This window comes from Miniopterus schreibersii (assembly GCF_964146895.1).
Source record: "Miniopterus schreibersii genome assembly, chromosome: 1".
NCBI lineage: Eukaryota > Metazoa > Chordata > Mammalia > Chiroptera > Miniopteridae > Miniopterus > Miniopterus schreibersii.
In genome coordinates this window covers 160057987-160074384 of record NC_138101.1, presented here as the reverse complement: position 1 = coordinate 160074384, position 16398 = coordinate 160057987, and the positions used below count along the sequence as shown (strand labels likewise).

At 49.7% G+C, this 16398-nt stretch overlaps 2 protein-coding genes across 2 annotated transcripts in view; both read right to left on the bottom strand.

The window, feature by feature from the left end:
- The window catches only part of USP3 (ubiquitin specific peptidase 3), an 85853-nt gene extending 82640 nt beyond the window's left edge, over window positions 1-3213 (bottom strand). Inside the window, exon 1 of the mRNA XM_081157085.1 lies at window positions 2963-3213. Within this exon, the coding sequence (XP_081013211.1) occupies window positions 2963-3053 (91 nt within the window). The 5' untranslated portion in view covers window positions 3054-3213. The remainder of the gene's footprint in view (window positions 1-2962) is intronic.
- A 7727-nt stretch (window positions 3214-10940) lies between these two features.
- Window positions 10941-16398, bottom strand: part of APH1B (aph-1 homolog B, gamma-secretase subunit) — a 174486-nt gene continuing 169028 nt past the window's right edge. Inside the window, exon 7 of the mRNA XM_081123267.1 lies at window positions 10941-11021. The gene's annotated coding sequence lies outside the window, so the exon portion shown is untranslated. The remainder of the gene's footprint in view (window positions 11022-16398) is intronic.

Below are 16398 nucleotides of genomic sequence, written 5' to 3'. Positions count from 1 at the left end.
ATAAGCCATGCAAACAAAGGCTCTTTGGGTTCTCAATAATGTTTAAGTATAAAGGGGTCCTGAGGACAAAAAGTTTGAGAACAGCTGTAGTACACAATGCCTTCCACTGATAAGAAGCTCAAGTTAATTCTGAAGTATGGTTACTTTTTAGACCTCCCTAATCTTGTGAGTAATATATCTCGTTGGAAAGCATAATTCCACATGAAGCCAGTCTGTCCTGGGTCCTATTTAAGGGGCTTTAAATATGTAAGTATTCAGAGTCCTCTTTATAAAGATGTTCTGACCTAAATACCTCCTGTTACTTGAAAAGTGTATAGAAGTTTAACATTTTTCACAAAAACTGCCTTGTTCATCCTAACAGCAACTTGTGAAGTATTACTCCTCTTACAGATGACATCATGAAACTGATGCTTAAAGGAAACAGAACTACTTGTCCAAGGATGTACTGCTAGCTACTAGGGCCTAGGATGTTCGTCTTTTGCAATTGCTTGGGTGCCTTAAGGCTGTTCCACTGTGCTGTAATTCCAATGAAAACAGGGCAAGGGCATTACTTTTACTGTCCCAGTGCCAAAACAGGAATTTTTTTTTCCTCCTTAACAAAAAACGCAATCAGACTCAATACCTGATCACAGCATTCTTCAACACACTGGCTACCCTTTTGGTTCCCTACCAAAAAAAAAAAAAAGGAAAGAAAGAAAGAAATTCAAGAGTGTTGGATAATAAATACAAGAATATATAATGCTCCAAGATGATGAATTTAGTTAAGGACTCACAGATAAGGACTCACAGATTTACTAATCATTAGATTAGTGAAACAACAGGCAGGCAAGAACAAGATCGAGCTCAATACAATAACACTAGATTATATCTACGAATGGATGCCAACAGGTTAAAATGGGAGGCCCACATGAACAGGGTTCAAATTCACAGAATACAGATAGAAGGAAAACTCCACATAAAGTTAAACTAGCTTTATTGGCTCTACAAACCCAAGCATGACTATAACCATCAATGAAATGGAAGGTCAGAGACAAACTCTGTTGCAAGATGCAAAGGTGTGATCCTACCTCTTGGACAGAAATCAACCCTCTCTTAGGGCTAGACGTGTTCTTATCACCACAAGTCTCTTAGCTGTGCTCCATTTTAACTTAAGTCCCTCAAGAAATGCCCAATTCTCTGCATCTCTTTTCCACAGTTAACTGGGCTCCCTAACGGACAAAGGCAAGACTGACTCACAAGAGGGTATCTGACACTTGCATGTGCCCAGTGAGGCCATTTTAAAATTTGATGTGATGTTACCAGAAAAAAACAGAAGTGTGCTAATTGTCCACTTTGAATGTCTGTAGCTTATTTACAACAGATGAGCAAGAGTAATTTCATCATTCTTCATGAGGTATGCTTTTCCTAGTGTTTACTTTGGCCATTTTTTCAAATCTCTTTTGGAAAAAAATGAAAACTTACAGTTACAGTATCCCAGCTATAGCTACAATTGTAGCCAATGTACCAAGGACCAGTTTGTAAAGCAATTTGATACACCTTATTTGTTGTTCCATACTCAACATTTACTGCAAAAGATATATTCGTATGTAAGAGCTAATTTATACAAGTTTCTGCACCCCCATAAAAGAATTGCAATACTGCACTGTAAAGCCAATTAACCGGTTAATCTTTAAAGGCTTCAGGCAGAAAAAAATAATCTGACTTTACAAAGGCAAGCGAAAGCATCAACAACCTCTGAGAGTTCCTGGGAAACAGGGGTTATTTCTATCCCTTATGCTAGAGTACATCTGTCTTTGCGGCCTTACCTCTGCTTTTCTCCAAGGGCATAATCACCATTTAAGAAGTAACCTGTCAAAAGTGGTAAGGCATTCTCTAAACTACCTTCTCGGCCGCAGCCCCCAGCCAGAAATGTCACCCAGCTAAATCGCACCATTGCTGTCTCCCTCTATTTCTTCAAATGAGCTTAAGATTTTTTGAAGGGCACCCATGCAAATTTTACGCTACAAGCCAAGCTACCATTGATCATCTCCAACCTAATAAACAAAGACTCTAGCGGCGGCACCAGGGCCCTACCAGGAAGTAATCAAAGCGGGGCGGCCGGCGCGTCCCTAAGTCGCCGGCGCAGACAATGCGAGGGCACCGGGCTTCCCAGCGGCCCGGCAGACGCGGCGCGTTTTCTCCGGCCACGCAGGAGCATTACATAAACCCAGGGGCTGTTCTCTAGCACATCAACTCGGGAACCCAGCGCAAATTTCAGACACCCCCAAACGCCTTAAAGGCACTCGAGCCGCCCCTCTAAAGCGGCTGTGGGATCAGCCTCCCGAGCTCAGGAGGCTGCAGCTTGTTTTCAAACTTCACCCTCCCGGGATGATGAAAGACGCCGACCTCGGCCGCCCGAGTTCCGACCACCGCGCGGCGCGCGGCTCCCGCCCGGCGCGGATCCGGCTGCCCGAGCCTGCGGGCGAGCGGCGAGGGCGCCCCGCAGCCCAGACAAAGCTGCGCCCCGTGAGCCGCGTTTCCAGCGTCCGGCGGAGGACGGGGCGCGACTCGGGCACCCCCACACGTGCGACGGCCCTGTGGGGGGCCGGACACCCGCCCCTGCAGCCCCCGGCCCGGCGACGCCGGCCAGCGCTGGCCCTGGGCAGGGCGGGGGCGCGAGCCTGGGCCGGGGTCCCGGCGCATCGCCGCCCCCACGCGCTCCCGGCCCCGGCGGGCTCCCGCCCCGCGCGGGCCTCTCCTCCGCCGGCCGGACCGTCGGGCCGCGGAAAACAAAGGAGCCGCCGCCGCTCCGCCCGCCGCGCCCGCCGCGCCGGCCTCCCGGCGGACCCCTCCCCAGCCGCCGGACCCCGCTCGCCCTCACCCCCGCGGAGTCCGCGCGCCGGCGGCCCTCGGCCCCTAGACGGCAGGCCCCGCGGAGCCGGGGCCTCGGGTGCGCGGCGGGGCCGCCTGGGGCCGCACTCACCGCTGCAGCACCAGGACGACGGGGAGCCGTTGGGGAACTTGGCTGAGTCCGGAGCGATGCAGACGCTGGAGCTGAGGTGCGGACACTCCATGGCCACCGGGAGAGCGGCGAGGAGGACCGAGGCTCGGGGTCCGGGCGAGGTGGGGGCGGAGGGACTCGGAAGACTCCGTCTGGGGTCGCTCCTTGCTGGACGCTCGGCCGACGGCGGCTGCGTCCCGAGCCCTTGCGTCAAAGAAAGCAAAAGCTTCCGGGCGCCGGGTTTTCTCGCCCGCCGTCTTCAGAAGCCCCGTTCCGGAGAACGCGTAAATCCAGGATCCGAGTTTTGCCGCCACCCCTAGGCGGGGGCTTCCGTCTTCCCAGGCCGGCCACGCCCCTCCCCTGGGCAGGCCACGCCCCCAGGCCCAGCTCCGCCCTCGTCCACTCTCGGGGGGTGGGGTCCTGGAGCTCCCTCGTGGGTGTCCCGGAGTCAGGCTGCGCTCCTAAAAGACTTTCTCAACTCTGCCGCCCCGGGCGGCCGCGGCTTCCCTGGGTTCCTGGAAGGGTGGGGCGCCAGGCGGAGACACGCCAGTCCAGTCCGCTGCGTTAACCGCAGCCGGGCGAGCGCTCGGAAGGCTGATCCTGAACAGTTTGCGGTGGTCCGACTACACCGTGGTAGAAAAACCTAGCCACGCAAGAAAGTGTGAAGGAGAAAATAAAAAACACTCGGGCAGACAAGCCCTATGGCCCCTATTTTACACTAGAAGACACAAGCTCAGAGAGGTTAAGAGCCTGCCCCCCACCCCGGCGGCCCAGCAGGCTGCACGGGGCGCAGAGCTGTATTGACTGAGTGTTCTCCCTGCGGCAGGTGCGATACCCACCGGGTTCTAGGTTCTGAACACGTGGCCTGGGCCAGCCACCTGGGTGCTGCGCGACCGGACCCGCCGGGGCGCCCACGAACCTGAGCACAAACCCTGTCTTTGTGACTCACCGCGTGCGTTACCTCGAGCACGTGGTAGGGAGGACTGCCCACCGCACCCTCCAGGGCAAGTTGGAGAGGTCGCCCTAACCGGGGTTTGCGCAGCGCGAGGTCCCGGTCGCCCGGCGCTGAAAGGAGAAGGGGTCTACCCTTTGTCAACCACCTACTACGGTCTCCTGGCCAGGCACTTGACACACAATACCTCGTTTAGACCTCGCACCGCCCTGCCAGCCGCTGTTGGCACCCGGGTCTCTACCGCACGGGGAGCGGAGCGTGCGGGTATTGGTTAAGGCGTGCGGGGCTAGAACCCTGGGCTCCCACCTCTCCGTGGAGAAGGGACAGGCAAAGCCGCAAGGGGCCGTGCGAGCCGGCGTTACACCCCACGAGCCTGCGACCTCCTCTGGGGCACGGCCCCGAGGACCTCCGGGGACCCTACACGGATCGCCTCGAAGTTGGAGCTCCTTGTAAAACCCGGCGAAGGAGCGGCGAGGCCAGGAAGGGAGCCGGGGGAGGCGGGGGGTGGGGGGGTAGGATGTGGCAATCCCGCGGCAGGGCGGGGGCGGAGGGAGGGAGGTCAGGAAATGATTAACCGGGCCGGGCTGCGCAGTGGTTAGAGCAGGGCACCTCCCGGGGGCGCAGTCCCGGAGATGCCCTCCTGGTCACTTCTCAGACCTCGCCATCCCCCCCCCCCATCCCCGCTCCACCCCCCATCCCTCCGCACCACCCGTTTCTGCCGCACGGTGTCCCCTCTCCCGCGGCGTCTGTGCCGACCCCAGGCCCTCAGGACTAGCTCCGATCCCTCAGTCTACGCTCTTCCGTCGCTTCCCAAGTTTCGATTACTGTTGGGGCAAGCTCGGGTCTCGGATCTGACGGCTGTAAGGAGTTGGGAAAACGACAGCTCTAGTCCGCCCAAGCATTTTATTTTTAAAATTTTTATTTTATTTTATTTTATTTTATTATTTTTTTATTTTATTTTATTTATTTTATTTATTTTATTTTATTTTATTTTTCACGTGTAAAACTGGAAAAATCATCCTTACCTGGCCAGGAGGATGTGAGAGTCCGCGTGAAGCGCTCCTACTTGGTAAGCAGCAAGTCATTTCTAGCTTTTAAAACGACAGCGAGGGAAGGCGTAATTCCTAGGAAAGGGGAAGACGGGTAAATCCGACCTCTGCTCAACTCTCCCAGCGCTCTCCTTCTACCAACCCATGTTTTTTCAAGGCCTGGCTGGACCAGCTGCCGCTTGCCCCTGGGCACCTACCCCCAGGTAGTGCCCATGCCCCTTCCTTTACCCAGGCCGTCTGTCAGGCTGGCATGCAGTGTTTCCCCTTTCACCCTCTCAGAGGCTGTTTCCTCGCTCCCTAGACTTCACCTTAAACATCGCTTCCTCAGGGAGGCCTTTCATGGCCCTGCTGCACCCCTAGGTTGCCTCCAGGTGTGTAATGCCCTCGTCTGCCCCCACACTCAGCCTTTTTAAGAACGCTCTTCATGCGTGTCCTTATTGGTTAAACGCCTGTCTCCCCCCTGGAGCTCCACAAGGATAGCAAACAAGTCTGCCTGGCCTCCTGCTGTATTCCTAACATAACATGTCCAGTGCATGCGTTCAGGAATGAGCGAGCGGTCATGAGCAGTGTCCACCACGGGCAGGAGTTTAGAAAGTGGCGCAGGACATGCCCGCCAAGGTGAGCTCTGAATTTCCCTCAGCTTTGAATGTGTGATTTCGACATCATCGGGAATGTGAAAGCATCGCGTAAGGTGTAAACTGTTAAAAAAGATTTTAAAAAAAATAAATAAAGGTTTTTCTTAGAACCTTCTCTCCCCAGCTAGAATTAAAACTTCTGGGAGCAGAGGCCTTAATTTAGTCTTTGACTGCTGGTCCCCAAGGAGGAAGAGCTGTGACTGCAGGTAGTCCCGGGAAGCTGGGCAAAACCAAAAAAAAAGAGGCCCTCCTGGGGCTTTAGCGAGGCTTTCCTAAAGCACCGGGAGCTTCCCTGTGTCTTTGAAAGTTTTCATAATAAAAGAAATATTTTTTAAAAAACACAAAAACTCGCGGTGAGTAAACGTGTCGTCCGGGGGAAGACTACGGGGCACAGGCACAGGAAATCGGCTTTTTCAGTTCCTTGTTTCTTCGGCTGCATTTAATACAACGTTCGCTTTTTTGTTCTTGGCCTGAATCGGTTTGGCACCGAGCAGCTCTGACATCCATCCCAGTGAGCCCTGGTGGTGACGAGGCAGCCTCCAGCCCGCGAGCTCCAGAGTGCACGGCCCCAGGGGGTCACCAGCCAGCCCTCCGCAGACACACGCGCGCGCACACACACACACACACACACACGCACACACACACACTCATGCACACGCGCGCGCGCGCACACACACGCGCGCGCTCCGCTGTGCGCGCCTCCTCCCCTCCCCCCCAGTGGAGGCGGCTCCTGCCAGCAAAGGCGGGCGAGTTTTAAGTTTGCATTTTTCAGAGGAGAAGAATACACAGTTTCAAACCATACTATCAAATGTTTTTCTTCTAAAGGAGATAAATAGATCTAAGGGGGGTGGGGGTGGGGCTGACGCGGGAAGGAGGGCATACGTTGCCATGGGAACCACGATGAGGAAGGGTCTCAAGGTTGGCGTGACCTTCCCCTAGCCTTAGACTTGAGCCTTAGAGCAGAATTGGTAGTCCTGAAGCAAGGATTACAAGCTGACTAGGCCCTGGGGAAGACTAGCTCTGACTATCCCCACACAGGCAAGGCTTATTGGGAGAACCCAGAGAGCTAGGTTAATTATTTACTGTAGGGATTTTTTCTAGGAGCAAAGCCTCCTAGGAAAATCAAAGATAGATCAAGAGGAGGCTTGGTGAGTATTCAGAAGGGTGTGGAGGTGGTAGTAATGGGGGGGGAGGTCCCCCAGGAACTCTTTTATCTCCTCCTTTAATTTTCCAAGCAGTACTTACCTGATGGTTCTTTGCGTGTTTATCTATTGTCAGTCTCTTCCATGAGAACAGAAACCTTGCCAGGCCTGTTCACTGCCTGATTGAAGCTCCTGGAATTCGACCTGGTACCTGGCAGGCCCTCAGGAACTACTTGTTGAATGACTGAGTACATGAAGGTGGGGGGCTAGGCTTTAGCCAGCCAGCCCTCACTGCTGCACTCAGGAATATCAACGATGTCATTCTCCCTCTGCTTTCCATCCACCCCTTTCACATTATTTTCCTGCCCAAGTTCTTCAGTGGCTCCCCATCTCTGGCAAGATAAAAACAATCAGAACCCCACAGTCACCTGTCCCTGTCTCTTGCTAAAGTGTTTTTTAAAACTGTTCCAGCAGTGCCTAAACTAGTTCCCTCATGATGGAAAATGTGCTTCCTCACACCTCTGTATTCTCTCCCCACCTCTTTCCGTGTACCCGGCCAGCTCTGACTCCACGAAGCATATGGCCTCCTCAGGGAAGCCCTCCATCACTCACCCAAGCAGACTTCTAAGCCTCTCCCTCTCCCCTCCACCCACATTCTGTCTCTGCAGCTTGCCACATGGTGCTGTTATTTTCTGTCTCCCTTGGGAATATGCTTTTTATCTGTGGATCCTAGGCACATAGTTCAACAATTGCAGGTTTTTTTAAAAATATGCTTTTATTGATTTTTAGAGAGGAAGGGAAAGGGATTGAGAGAAAGATCGATGAGAGAGAAACATCATTGATCAGCTGCTTCCTGCACACTCCCTACTGAGGATGGAGCCTAAAACCCAGGCATGTGCCCTGACCAGGAATAGAACTGGGGACTTCTTGGTTCATGGGTCAACGCTCAACCACTGAGCAACACTGGCCAGGCGCAGATATTTTTTAAAGATTACATTTGTTGATTAAATGTTGGGAGTGCCCCCTTTGAGTGTGATTACATCAGTTATTACATGCAATGGTCCCCTAGGTATTCACAGAAAGGACCTCAACTCTATAAGAATAAAACTTACATTTATTGCGTTCCAACTAGGTGCCCGATACTATATCAAGTTGTTTTCGTTTCTTCATTAATCCCCACAACAAACCTGACAGGTAGATATTAGCATCTCCATATTACTGATGAAAGAACTAAAGCTCAAAAAAGGCACAAATGTGCACAATTAGTACTTGATCTTTCATCAAAGATGGTAGCGTTTCATCCCTGGAACACACGGTCAGCGAAATGATTTTGCAGTATCATATGGGGATAGCTGAACCTCCTGATAAGGAAGACTCTTAGGGACCACAGGACACCGAAGAGCCTTCTGATAACTAAAGAAAGAACCTTCAGGCCCAGTACCATTGTAATAATCATTATTCATCAACATCTCAATTTGTATTGCTTTTAGGCTTTCTTCTTTATCATTGAAACGTGAACAGCACTTTTATGAAAGAGATGAGAAGGTTCTCTTGTTTAAAGATCCACTTTGTAGATAAAACACTGACCAATTAAGATAAAGTGTTGCTCTAGCAACAAACAACTTTGACAGCGAAGGAGTCACGTCTTTCCCTGGGCCCGTCTTTCCCTGGACCTGTCTCCCATCTGTAATATCAGCGGGTTGAACTAAATGATCTCCAAGGGCCTTTCCCGAGTGAGCATTCAGTGATCCTATGCCACCTTATGGCCACCGGCTGACACTGGCAGAGGCAAGAAGGCTCTTGCATCTTGTGGCAGAGACTGCTAACTAACAGTTCATCCCAAATCTGTTTTCTTTTCCTCCTGGATGAGAAAATTCTCACCTTTGTTGCTAGGTGTAGCCATTTTTAGTCAATGGAGTCTGAGCAGAAATTTAGAGGATCAGCCTCGGCTGGCACTGTGGACAGCTGTCCAAGACAAAAATCCTTCAGTGTCCAACTTTGTTTATCAACACATGGAATAAATGCTGGAAATATATTAGGATAGGCCCAGGAAGAAATGTGGCTTCCAGTCTGCCCTTTCTGTGTTCTCCAACCCTTCGTTCATTTATTCAATCAACTTGTCTGTGCTCCTGCCACATGCCAGGCACTGAAGATACAGGGACTCAGAGCCTGGGGCTACCTGGGGTGGTCCTCTGTTGACATCTCTTTGCCACTATCAAAATGAAAAGCATTGTGATATCACTCTTTCCCCCCTTGCTTTTTTGTGGCCTGAGTGGACATCAGAGCCTCTGAGTTTCAAAGTGCTGTCTAGACACTGGGTTTTTAAGGCTTTAATTGTAAAAATGGCTTTACACGTGAAGGGCCTGGCTTGGTGCCTGGCATATGGTAGACCCTCAATCAATGTCTGTTTTCTCGAGACCTCATCGAATAGGAGGATTGAGGAGGGAGAGAGAAGACGATGGCCTGAAATCATCAATTCTAGCATAGCTGACACAGGAGGTTAAATGTTTGTCCTTTTAAAGGGATATGGACCCCATCATTCATTCAACAAATCTCACAGATGCTCAAGGCTCGTGGGATATAAAAGTGGGCAACACAAGGTCTCATCTTCTAAAGAATGAGGAAGGGACCAGAGGAGCAGATCAGCAAATGAGCAATTACAACACAGTGAGGTACGCTCGCGGAGGGGAAGTACAGGATGTCGCTTAGCCACAAACAAGGGGCAGCTAACCCAGGCTGACGGGTGGGGGTGGGGGAAGCTTCAGACAGGGCTTCCTGGAGGAAATGACATATGACCTGAGACTTGATTGATACCGAAGATTTAGCCAGGTGAAATGGGGTGGGGGAGGGGGGCATACAGTCCCAAACAGAGGGGACTGTATCTTCAGAGGCTGAGACTGCCAGTCTGGTTGGCAAGTCGTGTGCGAGGCGATGAAAAGCTGAGCGGTGAGGCTGGCAAGGTCGGCAGGAGACAGACAGTGAGAGGCTGCTGACTCTAACAGGGCAAAAGAATCCAGTCCTCGGGACCCTGACATCTTTCAGGGTGGCACTTTGCCAGGTCTGGGAGAGGGGCTAAGGGTGCAGAGGTGCAGAAAGGTAAGAGATAAGACAGTAAAGGAAGAAACTAGCGATTGTTAAACATCTGTAAGATGTTCGACAGCATTAGTCATCTGAGCGATGCAAATTAAAACCACAGTGCACACTAGAAACAAATAGGCAGGAACCAGAATGCAGGTGTGACTCTTCCCCCACTCCTACCCCCGCAGTCATGACCATCAGATCCCCAAGACTGTGTCCTCAGGGAGCTTAAAGCCCACTGCAGGGGAGAGGCTCCTACACATTAAGAAGTAGAATTTTGACGGGGAAAAGAATCCTAGTCTTGGAGAACCTCCATCTCTCCCTTCCTTTCTTCTTTCCCAACCTTAATCTGACCTGACAATTCAGCTCTCTGAAACAGTGAGCTAACCAGAAAGTGAATTTCTCAAACATCCAGAGTAGAGATTTTTATAGCCCCAGACCCTTCCCTGAGGTGCCTGATGCATTACAAAGATTCGGGGCTCTGGGTGCAATCAGGCTGGGGTTCTGTCTGTGCCATTAGCCTGATCCGTGACCTTAGCCAGCAGCCTGACCTCTCCTGAGCCTGTCTATGCAACAGGAATAATAATAGCTGTTCCCCAAATGGTGACTTCCCTGTTCTGTCTCCCTTAGCCAAACACTTATGTTTGGAAAGATAGAACAGAGATTCACGTGTTATGATCAGAACCATTTCTGACGTTGCCAACACCCATAATTTATGCACTTAGGTAATCATGCCAAAGTTTCTAAGCATATTTTATAAGTACATCACCTAGGAAGCGCTGCTGTGCCTGACCTGGTTATCTAGTGGCCGCAGCAGCAGGGGAAAGGTGTTTAACACTATTACCCTTTAAAAAACACGGGTGGGAAAGTAGGGAAAGGGCCTTAGAGCCTTTTTGGCCTTTCTCGGTAAATGGAGGCCAGAAGCCGCAAGGCTTCACGGAATTACCCTTGCTAAGAGCCCTTAGGGCAGAACGATTAGACAACAGGAAGGGTCAGGAGTTTCACAGAGGAGGAAACTGGCCTCAGAGATTCGATGTGTTTGTCCAGCACTCCACAGGGTTCTCTGGTTGGCGCCCGACACCTCGGTGTTCCTCGCTTGCTGGAGTCTGTGCAGCCAAGTGGGAGGAGAGCTTCCTTGGGCACCTCACGCGGCCTCTCCTGGCTCAGATGCACGAGCTGGTGCCACTGGAGAAAGATGGGTAGGGAGGGAAAAGCTCTGAAAGCAGCAGTCAGTATAGCAGGTCCCTCCATAAACAACCTTCAGACCCCAGCCAGTGAGCCCGCTGAAGGCAGCAGTAGTCCCAGCACAGAGTGCCTGGCGTGTACGAGGCACTCGGGGAATTACATGAGCCTGGTAGAAATAAATGCATTAAGCAGTGAGAAGCTCAGTCTAAAGCTTCCTCTGGAAGGACAAACAGCCGTTGGCTCTGGGAGGGAGGCTGGATAGAAGAGAGGGAGGGAAATTCACTTTTCCCGTACATCCTTTTATTCCTTTTGAATTTGCTACCACTGGTTATGAAAAAATAAGTTATATTTAAAGGAAAAAACTTAAGTCTAATGTGACTCCCCATTCAGGGAAATGTGCCCTGCAACAGGAGGGAGAGAGCTGTGTCTTTGGAGTTAAACTAACTTAATTTTGACTGCCAGCTAATCCTGCTACTTCCTAGCTGTGTGTCCTAGAACAAGTTACCTACCTTCTCTGAGCCTCATAGTCTCTAACTACAGTGGAGACAATGGTCCTCCATTGGATGGTTGTGAAGGTAAAATGTGATAACATATCAACACTTTTAGAGACTCACCACATGCCAGGCACTTTTTCAAACGCTTTCTGTCTGTGTATTGACTCACTGACTCATTTCATCCTTAAGACAACCCTACAAGAGGGATACTATTCTTTCCCTCCTCCCTATTTTACAGATGAGAAAACTGAGGCCCAGAGAGACTAAAGAACTTGCTTAGGGTCTCACATCTAGGCAGGCAGGCCACAGCCTGGCTCTTCCCACCTCCACTCTGCTGCCTTGAAATGTTAGCAGCTCCTTTTCAACAGGGAATTCTTAAAAATGTAAACATTTTCAAGATCCCCCAAAATGTCTTTATAATTGTGGGCTGTCGGATACGGTGACAGGCTAGTGAGGGCAGTGCTGGTTAAGGAATCAGCAAAGCAAAAGCAGGGGGAGAGGAAGAGGAGAGAGTATAGTTCTCATGCAATCAGAGAATATAGTTGCATTGTAGCATATGTATAATTTTTCTGTTTCACACTTTATTTATATTATTTTCAAAAACTTGAATTATATATTGGAGAAGGGCACCATGAGTTCTTTAGGACTTTGGGCCTCTAAGAACATTAATAATGTGAAGCAAACTTTTCAGCAAGTTGCTTGCCCCATACCCCGCAGTGGCTCCTGGGCTGAGTCACCTCCTGCTCACATTGCTGCTTCTGCCTGTGGGGTCGCTGATAGGTGTTTTTATGGTTTACATCTGATATTAACTCATCTGTGATCATTTACCTCTTTTTCTTCTCATTCAATCAAAAACCAATTCAAGTGAATCGAACACCCAGGCAATTGGGTTCTCAATTTCATTCAGTTTTTTATTGTACTTGGAAGAAAACATTCATCTGTGCTTCCTTAAAAAAGATTTTCAAAGTCAGAAATGAGTCAGACAATTTGTAAGGAGTGAGGGCCCTTGTTTTGCTTTGGCTGAGTTGAGAAGCCTTCAACTCCATTTCCCCTGCCCACGCCCACCATCTCCTCCTACCCTGGGCCCCTCAGCGATTTCTGCCATCCCTGCCACCCAACAATCAGGCCACTCCCTCCTCTGAGTCCCTCGCAAAGGCTTTGAAGGGGCCTTGTGCTCAGCCTGTGCTAAGACAGGGAACTCCCACTGCTAGAACCTGTCTTCCTCTTCACGTGCCCCCGAATGCTCAGCCTGGCAGTGGGCATTGGCCAAAGAAAGGAGCCACAAATGGTGATGAAAGAAAGAAAGAAAGAAAGAAAGAAAGAAAGAAAGAAAGAAAGAAAGAAAGAAAGAAAGAAGGAAGGAAGGAAGGAAGGAAGGAAGGAAGGAAGGAAGGAAGGAAGGAAGGAAGGAAGGAAGGAAGGAAGGAAGAAAGAAAGAAAGAAAGAAAGAAAGAAAGAAAGAAAGAAAGAAAGAAAGAAAGAAAGAAAGAGGGAGGGAGGGAGGGAGGGAGGGAGGGAGAGAGGGAGGGAGGGAGGGAGGAAGAAAGAAAGAAAGAAAGAAAGAAAGAAAGAAAGAAAGAAAGAAAGAAAGAAAGAAAGAAAGAAAGGAAGGAAGGAAGGAAGGAAGGAAGGAAGGAAGGAAGGAAGGAAGGAAGAAAGAAAGAAGAGAAAGAAGGAACCACAAAAAGGCCCCATGGTCACCTCCCACCACCCATTCTCACTGCAAACTTGCATCATCTGCTGATGCTCTTATCAGAAGCTTTCAACACTCCCCCAGGACTCCCAGAAGCAAGCCTGGCATCAAGGTTCCCCCACACTTGGTCCTGACCGCCCTCCCAGCCTTGCTTCTCTCCACGCACCCACATAGGCCTGACTGCTGAGCAGATCCTGAAAGCTCTCGCCCCAGCTTCTCCCTCGGGCTGCTTCCTCTGCCCGGATCACTCCAGCCTGTGGAAGTCCTCCTGTCTGCTTAGGAGGACTGTGCATACTTTTAAAGTCCTGGACCCCCGGGAGTGGATATCTGGGGAAAAGTCTACTAGAACATTTGCATTGGAAGACAAAGATGACCTCCTTTCAACCTGGGCCTGTGTACAGAAGGATGGCAAAGACTGAAAGGATTCTGATGAAAGGGGGTGGCACACAACTGGCAGCCCCAGGCCTTGTAGGATGTGGGCCACACCCTTCCCAACTAAAGAGGTCAGAAACTGCCCAGGAAATCGGCTCTTCCCATCTCGTGTGATGTAGTAGCACCTACTACAGACCTTCCTCAGAGCCATCGCTGAGATACCTTAATGTGAGCCTGAGTAGTTGGAGACTAGGAAAAGCAGCTCGGAATGTGGAAAAATGGAATTTTCAAAGGAATTGGCCCATGAGCCTCTGGCACTGGGTGGGGGGGCTGAGGGGAACAGAGGCCCGGTAGGGCAGGACACTGGAGGGCCAGGGAGCCCCTCTTATCGTGGAGACACACATGCCAATCACTTTCTGACCTTTCCTTGGTTTCCAGGAGCAGCCATCTCTTAGAAAAGAGTGATGGGGGACAGGGAATAGTATGGGGTAGAGAAGGGTGGTGAGAACAAAGCAATATCCTCTGTTGGGCAGCTCTGGTTCTCAGTGAAAGTAATTAAATGGTTGTTTTGATACATTTCAGTCTCCTGAGAATTTGGGCAGGGCCATCAGATTTTCTCAGGGCTGAGCTCCCTTGAATAAGCTGATCTACTTCTTTCTGTGCACCATCCCCACCAGCCTGTCCAAAACCTAGGTCCCTGTGATAGGGCAGTGTTGTGGGATTGGGGGGGGGGGGTGGTGATGATACTAGTTGGCAGAGTCCAATCCACTTTTTTATAGTTGAGAAAACTGAGACCCTTTTAAAGAGGCCAAGTCAGTTCACAATGTATATGTATATCAAATCACCACAATGTACACTTTAAATATCTTATATATGAAGCTAAAAAAATTAAAATTAATTTAAAAGAGGCCAAGCCAGAAGGAGAACCCAGGTCTCCTCATCTTCAGTTCAGAGCTTTTGTCCTATTTCTCTATGCTAGCCCCATAAAGACATGTTAATGTGGTATGATGCAAGTGTTTCCACATGGTTGAAAATTACACATCTGGATTTGACTTGGGAGTGTGAATCTTACTTGTTCCAATCTCAGATTGCAGCCCCAACTTACTCTTTGCCTGCCTTGAAGCTTCTCATTCTTTGGGGGTGGGGGTGGGGGGGTGCAGGGGAAGGGTGGGACTTATGCAAACTATATCTAGATTCACACTCTGATAAAATCTTGGGGTGGAGTTGGGGAAAGTCCAAGGCATGAGAGTTTTGGCTTGATCAGCCTGCTTTTTTGAGTGCTGAGTAGACAGACAGGCAGGAGGCATTCTCTCCTTCTTTCCTAAAAGATAGCCAGGCTCTTTAAGGCCAACAAAGTTGGTGTGCCACGAGATACCCGGGGGGAGGGGGGGGAGTAACTGGCACCTCTCCCAGTGGTGAAAACTGACAGTAACTCATATGAGTTCAAAAAAAGCACAGCCCTGGCGGGGTGGCTCAGTTGGTTGGAGCATCGTCGCCAACACCAAAAAGGTTGTGGGTTCGATTCCCAGTGAGGGCACATATACCTAGGTTTTGGGTTCAACCCCCGGTTGGGGCGCATACGGGAGGCAACCAATCAATATTTCTCTCTCATGTCCATATTTCTCTCTCTCTCTAAAAATTATCAATAAACATATCCTCGGGTGAAGATTTTTTTAAAAAGCAACAAGTACATGAAGCTGGCGTGGCGATGACTAAAGGAAGGGGGGTGTCAAAAGGACTAATGAAACATTCATTCACTCATTCAAGACATCTTGAACTGAACTCTTAATTAAATCAGGTGCAGTTCTAGGCACTGGGGAAATCAGGCCGGGAAGGGCGCCCAGCAGCACGCCAGTGATCGAGAAGGGGAAAACTCGAAGTCACGGACAGACTGTCAGTTGAATGGAAAGTGAGGTTAAAGGAGGACAGTGGGAAGAATGGGGTCTTAAAAAATTAGTCAGAAATTTCAAGAGGATAACATCTGCCCAGATAACATTTTTTTAAACATGGAAGAAAGGAGCCAGAGGGAGATGCAATTTGAAAGCCGCTTTGGCACTCTGGAGACTAAACCAAAGTGTTTGCACTGAATGCTGGGATGATTCATTCACTCAGCAAGTACTGACTGAACATCTCTTATTCCTCTGGCCTCAGCAGGCTCTTTGTAGTTCCTTTGCAGTTCCTCGCCTACACCAGATACACTCCCCCACCCTGCCTTTAATCTATCAGTGTCCTCTCCACTTGAGAGCACCTCCCCCCCCCCCCCACCAAATAGGACCATTTAGCAGAAACATAAACAAGCTGAAAATGCTATGACAGGAGAATGAAAAATATCCTCTCGAGGACCCTGTCTAATTTGTCTTCGTACACCAGTGCCAGGCACATAGGTAGGCATTTGGGAGATGTTTGGTGAATGAATGAACACATTGCTAGGCAATGAGAAGGCCACATTTTTATAATAAGAAATGGTACCACGATTACAACTTTGTAAAAAGTTCATTTAGAAATGTTTTAAAAATCCACTGGAAAACACTAACAAGGTTAAATGATGGAATTATGGGATTTTCTTTCTTTTCTTTATTCTCCCCATCTTGGGTACTATAGCAACATTTTTTTTAAATAATGAAATTATATTTTAGCCCACTCCTGCCCTGCTTCCTCCCCAAAAAAGAATTGTGAGAATTATAACTTACTGCCTAATTTTGTGCCATGTGAAGACTGAGAAAACATGACCTGAATTTCATTATGCAACCAAATAAAATTTATCACCACATTATTTTGATGTGTTTGGTGATAGGCATGATCGGTGTGTAGCGGGGTA